This window comes from Elephantulus edwardii, unplaced genomic scaffold, assembly GCF_000299155.1.
Source record: "Elephantulus edwardii isolate Elephantulus edwardi_28Jun2011 unplaced genomic scaffold, EleEdw1.0 scaffold00315, whole genome shotgun sequence".
Classification (NCBI taxonomy): Eukaryota; Metazoa; Chordata; class Mammalia; order Macroscelidea; family Macroscelididae; genus Elephantulus; species Elephantulus edwardii.
Window position 1 is genome coordinate 2,126,061 of NW_006400065.1, and position 11,503 is coordinate 2,137,563.

The 11,503-nt window shown below is 53.3% G+C and overlaps 1 protein-coding gene across 1 annotated transcript in view; it reads left to right on the top strand.

Moving 5' to 3' along the window:
* Positions 1 to 10,945, top strand: part of CCDC61 (coiled-coil domain containing 61) — a 14,977-nt gene extending 4,032 nt beyond the window's left edge. Inside the window, exons 4-13 of the mRNA XM_006901278.1 lie at positions 505 to 666; positions 7,859 to 8,066; positions 8,158 to 8,240; positions 8,762 to 8,928; positions 9,021 to 9,096; positions 9,376 to 9,512; positions 9,603 to 9,681; positions 9,803 to 9,860; positions 10,666 to 10,744; positions 10,848 to 10,945. Coding sequence (XP_006901340.1) covers positions 505 to 666; positions 7,859 to 8,066; positions 8,158 to 8,240; positions 8,762 to 8,928; positions 9,021 to 9,096; positions 9,376 to 9,512; positions 9,603 to 9,681; positions 9,803 to 9,860; positions 10,666 to 10,744; positions 10,848 to 10,945 — 1,147 coding nt within the window. The remainder of the gene's footprint in view (positions 1 to 504; positions 667 to 7,858; positions 8,067 to 8,157; positions 8,241 to 8,761; positions 8,929 to 9,020; positions 9,097 to 9,375; positions 9,513 to 9,602; positions 9,682 to 9,802; positions 9,861 to 10,665; positions 10,745 to 10,847) is intronic.
* The last annotated feature ends 558 nt before the right edge of the window (positions 10,946 to 11,503 follow it).

Sequence of the window (11,503 nt, forward strand, 5' to 3'; positions counted from 1 at the left end):
CTTTTTACCCTGTTGGAGAAGTTTTTGGATGTGCATAGGGATTTGATTCTTAGAAGGTCCCATTCATCTATTTTATCTTCTCCTGGTTGTAGAGGGACAGTTAATCAAAGCCCCCTGCCTTTCTTTTCTCCCCAGCCAAAGGGTGGCTTGGGTCAGGCTAGCCAGAACCTCCCACTGTGAAATCTGAAATAGGAGTGCCCTTGGCGGCAAATAACCTGATGTGGTTGCTTGTTTCCACTGGCAGCCGGTTCAAGGGAGGTTTTTCCCAATCATACCAGGCCTGTAAGCCTGGTAGTTATGAAACGGGGTCTGGGGAATGGTGGGAGGGGTCTAGGGTCCAGGGATGGGCCTTGAAGCTGCATTTAGAAGGTAGCTTCTAGGAACTGGGGGGCTTAGGGAATTGTTGATGGGGGTTTTTTATGCTAAGACGTTGAGAGTCCGGTAGTTAGCCTGGGGTGGGTTCCTGGCCTCTGAGATGCCGCGGTTCTGATCCCTCCTTCTCAGGATTCACTACCCGCTGCCCCTCCCGTACCAGGGCAAGCCGGACCCTGTGGTCCTGCAGGGCATCATCCGCTCGCTGAAGGAGGAGCTGGGCCACCTGCGAGGGCCGGGCGGCCAGGAGGCTCGGGACGCCCGCGAGGCGGAGCTCTGGCACCTGCGGGAGCAGTGAGTCCAGGAGGGTGCGGGGTGTGTGTGTGTGTGTGTGTGTGTGTGTGTGTGTGTGTGTGTGAAGGGTGATGGGAGGCAGGGGGACGCAGCGCAGCCTGCACTGGGGAGCCCTTGCTCAGCACGAATGGGAGACCAGAACCCAAACCAAACCCACTGTTGTTGCCTCTCTTCTGACCCACGTTGTTGTTGTTATGTACCATCGAGCAGGAACCAACCCCCAGTTGACCCTCCCGTGGGTTTTCAGAGGCTGTAAATCCCACGGAGCAGCTGTGTGCCTGCACCGTGTATACAGGACATGTGAGGACTGCCTCACCTTAACACGGCTGTAAATCCGTGCGGGAGCGGACAGCATCATCCTTCTTCTTCCAGGGAGCAGCTAGTGGCCTCGGACCACCCTCTTGCCACCGCGAAGTCCTCGTTTAAAGATGCATTATCATTGAGTCCGAACCAACTCACGGCTGACCCGCCGTTGGTTTTTCTGAGGCTGTAGATGGCACGGGAGGAGACGGTCTGTCTCTCTGAGCTACTGGTGGGTCTGAAGCACCAGAGAGCTATGGCCTGTGATTTAACAGCACCACTCCCTGTGAGAGACCCGGCCACCAGGAAGACCAGCTCTTATCAGATACTTCTGGTGAGGGTTGGTGCAGAGAGTACAGCACTGACCCCACAGGCTCACAGGCCAGTGGAAGCAACCCATCTGCTGGTGGCTGGTGGGAGTATTGAGAAGGCAGCAGGCCCTTATCTTTCAGTGCATTTATGGCGTGCTTGCTGTGTACTGTCAGTTCCCACTCATAGCTGCTCTGGTGGCCTAGTGGCAAGAAGCTGCGCTGCAGTTCCAAAGGCACACAGTTCACGGCCACCGGCTGCTCTGAGGAGAAGGGTGGGCAGTCTCTTGTGTGATTAACTGCCTCTGAAAACCCATTGGAGGGTCAACTATGGGTCACATCTGACATGTTGGTACACAGCAACAGCAGCAGCTTGATAGGGCCCAGTAGAGCTGCCCCATAGAGTTTCCAACGCCGTAATCTTGATGGAAACAGACTCCCTTAAGTTCACCTGCAGAGCAGCAGCTGGTGGGTTCGAACTCCCAACCTTTTGGTTAGCAGCTTTGGACTAAACCCATTGTTAAGTACTCAGGGCTTTTTGCTGCGTTCTGTGTTGTTTTGTGCCTTTGAGGCAAAACTGACTCATAGCTAATCCTCCAGCGGGTTTTCAGAGGCTGTAAATCACACGAGAGGAGATTGCCCATTTTCCCTCCCATGGAGCAGCTGGCGGATTTGAACTCTCTGCCTTTGGGTCGGCAGCACAACTCCTTAGCCATCAGGGCTCCTCCATGTGTGCTGAAGGGGAGCTGAATTGGTAACTCTTCTCCACCTAGAGGAACCCCAGCTTCCCAAGGGAGTGAACAATATTTTTCATAATGATGATAATTTGTTGTTGGGTACTTTGAAATGAGTTCTCAATCGTAACAACTCATGTGACAGAGCAGCATGGCCCTGTAGGGTCATTGCCATCTTCAAGGAAGCACACCCCAGACCTTCTTTTTTTTAAAAAAAAAAAAAGTAAATATTATTTTTATTTTTTGTGTGTGTACCATCAAATCAGATCCGACTGGTACAGGAGGAGATTGTCACTCCTTTTCCAGCAGAGCATCTGGTGGATTTGAACTGCGTGCCTCTGGGATTGCAGTGCAGCTTCTTGCCACTGGATTTGAACTGCGTGCCTCTGGGATTGCAGTGCAGCTTCTTGCCACTGGGCCACCAGAGCTCCCTCAGGCCTTTCTTCTTTTGAGGTGCTGGGTGGGCTCCAGTACCAGCTTTTCGGTTTGTAGCCAAATGCTTAAAACATCTGTGCTCCTGGTCCTTTTTCAGTTCATGAGCAATGAGGGTTGGGTGTTCATGCTTTCATATGACATGTGACAACACCCTTAAACGCCTTTGCGACATGGGCACATTACCTGTCTGATGTAAAAAACTCTCCACAAAAATAACACAGACCACTTGTGCTACCTAAGCCCAAACCCCACCCACTGCTCTCAAGTTGTCTCAGAACAACCTTACAGGACAGACCTGCCCTTAGAGTTTCCAGGGCTGCCTGCTCATTCCTGTGGAGTAGTTGCTGGGGTTTGAACCATTGACCTTTTGGCTAACAGCTGAGCTCGCTAACCACTGTGTTGGCCATGGCTCCTTAATAATAATAACAAATCATCATCATCATCTAATAGTAAACTTGAAAACTCACACTCATTGCTGCTGTGTCTGTCCCAACTCCTAGTGACCCTTCTTTAAGCTCCTGAGGCCGTAAATCCCCCCTCCCTTTTCTTGTTGTGTTCCGTTGAATTGGATCTGACTGGCACAGGAGATTACCCCTCCAGACTGTAATCTTAATGGGATGCGATTGCTGCTTATAGAGCATTTAACTACATCAGGGTCTGGGCTCCATGAATGAGGTATCATCTCTACAGAGGAGAATACTGAGGCCCACAGAGGCTTAAGAAACTAGCCCCAGGTCACACAGTGGGCTGTGAATGCAGGCAGCCTACTTGGCTGCTTTGAGCTGTTGTCCAGTGCAAAGCGCTGACAGAAAGGACTTCGTGCTTCAGCTCCTGGAGAGTCCTTGAGCCTTGGCGAGTCCGAGACAGTCAGAGTGGGAGGCCGGACAGGTTGATCCTTTGCATCCATCCTCCAGCCCAGAGGGTGGTGGACAGGAATAGGATGGGGCGGCTGGAGTGCATGTTGTTCCCAAGAAGGCCACAAGGTGGCACTATTTGTCTCTTAGACACAACAACACAACCTGTACAGCTGGTCGTTTTGTTTTGTTTTGTTTTTAATCTAAAATTCTGTTGATTGAGATAATTTCCATTCCTCTTGATTCCGCCCCCTCCCCCATTTTTCATCTTCCTCTCTACGTGGAATTTGGCATTTGGCAGTTTGGGAAGACTCCGAGCTCCGTTCATTCATTCAGCTACTATTAAGGATTCAGGAGCTCTGGTGATATATTAGGTTAAGTGTTGAGTTGTTCACAGAAAGGTATTAACAGGCAGCACTTACTGTGTGCCAGACGTGGGATAAGCACTCTGGAAATTCCTGTAACCTCTCAGACAGGGAGGTGGCTCTGGTGGGGTCCTTTGTAGACAGGGAGGGGCTCTGTTAACCCAAGGGCGTCGCCTCTCTGGTGGTTCAAATCCACCAGTGGCTCCTTGAGAAAAAGATGGGCAGTCTCCTCCCATGCAATTTCCAGCCTCAGAAAACCGATGGAAGGCCAGCTGGAGTCAGTTCTGACTCGACAACAATGAATTGAGTTGAGATCAGGTAGATATTATTCTCATTATCCCTATTCACCTATGAACCTGGAGAGAGGATGAAAGGCACCCAAGCGTCGAGGACTCTCCTTAATAGGGTCGCTATGAGTCGCCTGTGACTCGACAGCACTTAACAACAACAATCCCTATTCACAGATGAGAAAACTGAGGTTCAGGACGCTTACGTTTAATTGCCTAAGGTCACTCAGCTGGTAATGAGTGGACCTCTTTTGGTGCAGTGATTAAAAGCCCTTGGGTGCTAACCAAATGGTTGGAAGTTTGAAGCCTCCAGCTGCTCTTTGGGAAGATGTGGTAGTCTGCTTTGTGAATATTGTTGTTGTTGTGTACCAGGAAGTCATAGCTGACCCTACAGCAGGATTTCAGAGACAGTTAATAGCACAGGAGGAGACTGCCTATCCTTCCCCCATGGAGCAGGTGGATTTGAACCGCTTACCTTTGGGATTGCAATGCCTCTTCTTAGCACCAGGCCCCCAGAGCTCTGTCTGTGAAGATTATAGCCTAGGAAGCTCTGTGGAGGAGTTCTGTGTTACAGGGTCAGTGCGAGGTGAATATGCCCTGAACTGCTAAAAGGACACACGGATCTGCCTTGGAAGAAGTGCAGCCATAGTGTTCCTTAGAGACAAAGATGATGAGACGTCGTTTCACATATGTGGGGCATGTTGTCATGGAGAACATCGTGCTTGGGAAAGTAGAGGGTCAGTGAAAGTGAGGAAGACCCTCAATTAGGTGGATTCACAGCAGTGGACCCAGCAGAAATCGTGAGGATGGCGCAGGGTCAGGCAGGGGTCTGTTCCGCACAGGATTGTGTTGAGTCAGAGCTGACCTGATGGCACCAAACAACAGTGACATGATTTGTAACTGACCCAGTGGGGTTTTTTAGTGTGTAATTGGCAGTGGAGTTTTTTTTTTGGGTTGAACGCGGGTCACCTGGCTGCCAAGCCCAAGCCCTGTGTGGTGGATCAGACAGATGGAGACTCTGTCCTCAGGGACAGAGAGCCAGACAGAACTCAGATCATCTCGCCGATAAATGCCAGCTTGACAGTGGTCGGTGCCAGGAAGGAAATGTACTGGGAGCCCCAGAGCATAGAGGGATGTGACCCTGGGTGGGGCAGGGCAGGAGGGCTTCCCTGAGGAGGTGACCTTTGAAAGATGAGCAGAGCCATCCCTGCCAGGAGGAGGAGGAGGAGGAGAAGGAGGAGGAGGGGGAAGGAAGGAACTGAATTTGAAAAGGACTGAAGCTTTGTGGAAAGAGAAGGGGAGTCCTCAATAGGGGGTGAATGGGAAGCCTCTTGGAGAAAGTGAAGGGGAACATTTTTTACCGCTTACTTTGTACATAACATGCACACATGTAGTACAGGAATCTAACAGTAAATTCCAAGAACATGTAAAAATAGGTAAAATAAGGGAGCTCTGGTGGCCTAGTGGCAAGAAGCTGCACTGCAATCCCAGAGGTACATGGTTCGATTCCACCAGATTCTCTGCTGGGGAAGGAGGGACAATCTCCTCCTGTATCAATCAGATCCTATTTGACGGTACACCCACCCACACCCACACCCACACACTAAAATAAAAAAAATAGGTAAAATAGTATGTTGTTGTTGTTGTTATGTGCCGTCGAGTCGCCTGTGACTCATAGCGACCCTATGTACAACAGCCCTAAACTCCGCTCTGTCCTGTGCTAATCGCACTCTCTGACACTCCCATCCCAATTATCCCAGTCACTGAATCAATCCACCTCATAGAGGGCCTTCCTCTCCTGCACCGTCCCTCCACCCTCCCAAGCATGATGTCCCTCTCTATGGACCGGTCTCTCCTCAACATGTCCAAAGTAAGTTAGACGGAGCCTCAGAATCCTTGTCTCCAAGGAGCCACCCAGTTTAACCCTCTTCAGGACAAATCTGTTTGTTTTCCTAGCAGTCCATGGTATTCTCAATACTCTTCTCCAGCATCACAGCTCAAAGGCATCAATTCTCCTTCTATCCTCCTTGGTCATTGTCCAACTCTCTGATGCATAACAGGTGATTGCGAAGACCATGGCATGTATTAGACGCACCTTAGTCTCCAGAGAGACACCACTGCTCTTCAGCACTTTGGAGAGTTGTACATAGGGTTTTCAGAGGCCTGCTATTTCAGAAGTGGATGGCCAATCCTTCTTCCTAGTCTGTCTCAATGTGAATGTTCAGATTTAGAGAAGTATTAGACAGACCAGCCAGTTAAAGGTATATCCCTTATTGCGGAGTTAACTTTAGTGTCAGTGTTGTCCCTGCCTTTCTCACATGCACCTTTATGCACTTACTTCCTGCTTCACCATCCCACAGGATATCCATCCACTTCTACCCCCTCCCTTCACATCTATCTCCATTTCACCAGCCCTCCATCTAATAACTTATATATGAAGCTTCCATGGCTTCTGTGATTTCAAACACACCAGCATTTTTGTTCCAACTTTGATGGTTGTCCACATTTTGCCTGTGTTGTTCATCTACTCTCCTCCTTTTCTGTAGAAAGAAATTCTGTAAAGATCTCAGTGTGTGTTTTTACCATTGAAGATAAAAGACATTAAAAAAAAAACCCCATCACATAACATACCCGTACTTCACTACTCTTATCACTAATCTCGGTGCAGGTTGATTCTGATCCTATAGGACTGATCCCAGAGCAGAGCTGCCCCGTCGGGTGAGTTCTGACTCACAATGGGTAGAACTACCCCGTTTGAGTTTCAGAATCTGTAGATATTCAGGGAGACAGATTGCTTCATCTTTTCCCTTAGGTTTGGCTAGTGGATTTGAACAGCCAACCTTGAATTTAAGCGGCTGAGCACTTTAACCACTACACCAGCCCTTCCATACACTCATCACATACAACAAAATTACCAAAGATCCCTTAACATCACCATGTGTGTATGTGTCCACATTTCTCTGGTTCTTTTCTTTGTGTAATGAATTTGACTATGTGCCGCCACTTTGGAACTGACTCTGGAATTGGATTTTCCCGGTGGGTTTTCAGAGGCTGTAAATCGCAGGGGAGATTTCCCATCTTTTCCCTGTGGAGCAGCTGGTGCGTGCGGATCTATCAGCTGCTCCACCAGCGAAGGACGGGTAAATCTTTCTTTGCGATTAGAAGGATTAGCAGCCTTAGAAAACCTGCTGGACGGTCAGACAGGAGTCGTTCGGACTCAACAGTGTGGTTTTGAGTTCTCCTTGAGGAGCCCTGATGGCTTTCTGCTTGAAGGTTAACTACAAGGTGGGTGGTTCGAACCCATCCTCAGCTCTGTAGGAGAGGGATTGTGGCAGTCTGCTTTTGCAAAGATCTGCAGCTTTGAGAATCCGGTGGGGCAGTTCTGTTGTGCTGGACGATCGAGTCTAGCCAGTAACACCTTGAAAGCAGTGCGTTTGGGTGGTGTGTGGCGTGTTAACAGGGATTCCGCCAGTTTTCATTGTGATGAATTTCGTTTCTGCTCTCTAGTTTAACAGTCCTGCAAGGGATAGCCTTGAGTGCAATCATTTTGTCAGGTCTTGAGTTCCAAAGTGACCCGATTATTTTAATTTTAAAAAGAGAGCTCTGGTGAACTGGAGGGCGGGGGGCGGGATTGTGGGCGTGGGCTGGAACTAGGACTGATGCACGATTGTGCCATTAGAATCCACACGACCGTCTCTTCCCTGTCCCGTGGGTATGAAGTGGAATCATGCCCTTTGTTGTGGGACAGCTGCGACTGATGGGGCGCAGTCCCCCCTTCTGGGGGAAGTGGAGGAGAGAAAAGTGTCGCCCTGTGTTAGAGGGCGAATGCTGGAATTTCTGCTCAACACGGCCAGGAGTGGGGGTGCTTGTGGGATACGGGTGTACCGTCCTCCTGTCTCCGCACCCCAGGGTGTCGCGCCTGTCCGCGGAGAAGCGCGAGCTGGAGGTGCAGCTGGAGCGCTCGCGCGAGGAGGCGCTGGCCGGCCGGGCGGCGCGCCAGGAAGCCGAGACGCTGCGCGGGCTGGTGCGCGGCCTGGAGCTGGAGCTGCGGCAGGAGCGCGGCCTGGGGCCCCCGACGGCCCGCCGCGCCCAGGACTCCCGGCGCCTGGCCAAGGAGGTGAGGACGCGGGCCGAGGCTGGGGGCGGCCCGCGGGGGCCAGCCGACCTGGCCTCACCCGGACCTCTGCACCTCTCTCCCCTGTCGGCAGCTGGAGGAGGTGAAGGCGTCAGAGCGGAGCCTGCGCGCGCGCCTAAGGACGCTCAACAGTGAGCTGGCCCTGTACAAGCGCGGGTGAGGGCGCCTCTGGGCGGGTGGGCGGGGCTCTGGGAGCGTGGAAATGACAAGTGGGCGGGGTCTGCGGGCGGGGCGGGGCGTAGAACTCGGCTATCGTGGGTGGACGGGACCTGGGGGTCGGTCAGGTCGGGTCCTGGCGATCTGCCAATTGGGGGTGCACAGAGAAAACTGGGTATCTGAAGAGGAATGGAGTTGAGTGGGTGGGCGGTGCATGTGGGATTCAGAGGACTCATGGAGATGTGGGCAGGACTTTTGGGAAGTGGTGCCCAGAAAAGGGACTGAAAAGGGGGAATGAATGTCGTTGAAAGGGCGCACCCGGCTGGTGGCCATCAGGGTGATGTCAGCTGCCCTTCACTGAAGAGGTGGGTGGTAGGAAATTGGAAATGGTTCCTAAGTGAGTTTTTCTGGGAGTGTTTGACGGCCTGCTTGTGGAATGTGCGTAGTGCCGTGGGAGACCAGGGTTTCTCAGGTCGGCGGGAACGTAACTCCCGGGGGGGGCGGGGACCCTGTACCCCCAGGAGGCGGACGCAAGCGGGCCTGCCGCCTTCGGCCCGGGAGGGCCGCACCTCGTCCCGGGAGCGCTCCACGTCGCGAGGCCGCGGGGCCGCCCGCTCCTCTTCGCTGGAGAGCGGCCGCGGGAGTCGGGGTCGGGCTCGCCCCACGCGCCCCTCTCCCTCGCCCACAGGTCGGTGCCGCCCTGTCCAGCCAGGGGGGGAGGCGGGACGCGCCGAAGCTGGGAGGTCTTGAACCTGCAAACCTCAATCTTCGCTGTCCTAGGTGGTCGCACAACCCGTTTCGACCCCACGGCTTTTGTGAAGGCAAAGGAGAAGAAGCAGAAAGAATTCAAGATGAAGTTAGTGCCCGTGGGGGCCCCTTTAAGGACCCCTTTACCCCTCCCGACCTTGGGGTCACCCGCTCCTTGATCGCCCCCCACTCACTTCTCACCTGCCTCCTCCCTTCTTCTAATCGCCCCTCCCCCTTGTGCGGTAGTGTCTCCGCCCACCTCCGCCCGGTTTGTATCTTCCATGTTATTCCCACTGAGTGATCTCGGGTCATGGTGGCCGTGACCACCAGGGCCTTTCCCGGCATTAGTTGAGCCCATCGGCGGGGTTTCCTTTCTGATCCAACACAGGCAGCAGCGGAACCGACTTGGCAGCGGAGGCAGCGGGGACGGCCCGACGATCTCCTGGGCTCGTCAGCCCCGGCACCCCGCCGCCGTGAGCGCTCGCGGGGACGCAGCGAACCGCTCCCGACACCGCAGCTCCTCCGGTACCTGGCGGGAGCCGGGGTGGGCGGGAGGTCGGCGGGCCCCGTGCGCCCTCGGGTGCGGGGAGCCTCATGCGCTCTTCCTCCCCCTAGTGGACAGTTTCCGCAGTCGCTGCTCGTCCGCCAGCTCCTTCAGCGAGATGGACGATTTCTCAGAGTCACTCTCCAGAGGGTAAAATTTTCTGGGGAGCCTGGAAACAGCCTTTTTCCAGGGAGAGAGGGTGGAGGCTGGGAGGGCCTTGAAACCGCCGAGGCTGCTCCCGCTTTGATCCCTGATTTCTTCTTCCTTTCAGAGCTCGTCTCAGCCGCAGGAAGCCTGCCAGCCCCACAATGTGGACTAGATCCACTACGGTGAGCACCTTCCTTCAGGCCTTGGAGTGGATGGGGACCACCAGAAGGCAGCTGCTCCCATCTCTCACGATTCCATCCTAGGGGATCGGGTTATAGAGGCAACTCTGAAATGCTTCTGGAAACCCAGACTTCTCGTTTCCAAGAGATGGAAGGGTCAGGGACTCAGTATGCGTGTGCTTGGGCCTCAAATGATCAGACTTTAAAGTCTGGTTTTCTGTAATTCCCACCTGTATGAATTGCGTAGCCTCTCGTTCTCAGTATCTTCATCTGTTAAATAGGGACGGGAATAATTTCCACCATAGAGGGTGTTGTGAAGCTAACTCAAAATCCCCAGGCCTTCTGGGTTTCTGAGGCCGTAAATTGCATGAGAGGAGATTGTTTATCTTTTTCCCTTGGTTCCACTGGTGGATTCGAACGACCTGAGAGGCGCGGCCTTTGAGTTACAGTGCAGCGCCCTAAGAACTGGGCCACCAGAGCATGACCTGAAAGGACAGTAGAATTGCCCTGATGGATTTCTCAGGGTGTATATTTTGAAGGGAGGAGAAAACGGCCTTATTTTTCTGCCACAAAGAGAATTCGAATGGCTGACATTTCTGTTAGTTGTCCAGTGCTCAAGACACTGTGTCACTAGGACTCCTTGTGAAGCTCCTACAAGGAGTTTAATTTGCATGTGTTGATTGTCCAAGTTGTTTGTATAAGCCAGGCTGTTTGAGAACCTTCAGTGTGAACTTTCAGTGCAATTTGGGAGGGGACAGAGATCAGGAGAGAGAACCTGACCCTATGTCTGGTCCCCCCTTCCCTGCAGCAGCAGAAGTCCACTCCCGTGGCACGTGGCCACCATCAAAGACGCCTAGGCAGTTCAGGGGGCTGGGTCCCCATCAAAGGTGAGTGTGGAACTACCCTTCTCCATCCCTAATCAGCCCCGGACCCCCCCAAAGATGCCCAGGGTCCCTTACAGCCCCCCACCCCACATGTCCACCCCCACAGACTACAGCTCAGACCACCAGGCAGCTGACATGGCCGAAATAGACGCTCGCCTGAAGGCCTTGCAGGAATACATGAACCGACTGGACACGCGGTCCTGATTGCACTGGGGTGCTGCCTTCTGCACCCCACCTGGAGCTTCAGGGTCTTCAGGTGTGAGACCTCACGCCTTTCCCCCTCCTCCCACAAAGCATGATGGGTGGGAGGGTTTGTGCCTTTTGTAAATAAACACATTTGCCCTTGGGACCCCTTAGCTTATGATTGAAGAATGGGGTGGAGTGGTGAGACACAAAGGCGATTTGGGGATGGAGCCCGCGTGTATTTCTGGGTGTGTCGTGTCCGCGAGACAGGAGTTCAGGCTCAGGAAAAACTTCTTGACTCTCAAATGCATGGTGGTGAGCCTCCCGTCCTAAAAGGGGCCCAAGCATAAATCTTGCACCAGGAGCCCTGGCCACGCGTGGGTCCAGGAGGGAGCCGTGCAGTCCAGCGTCTGCGCGGGGACCCTGAGCTGCTAACGCCACTGCGGGGCCTCAGTGCCGATTCCTGGGCTCTGACCTGAGACCTCTGGGTTCTGAGCTGTGCTGTCGCTTCCGAGCTGGGATCTCCGGGGTCTTGGTTCAGGGTCGGGGCCTCTGGGTTCTGAGCACCACCGAGGACTG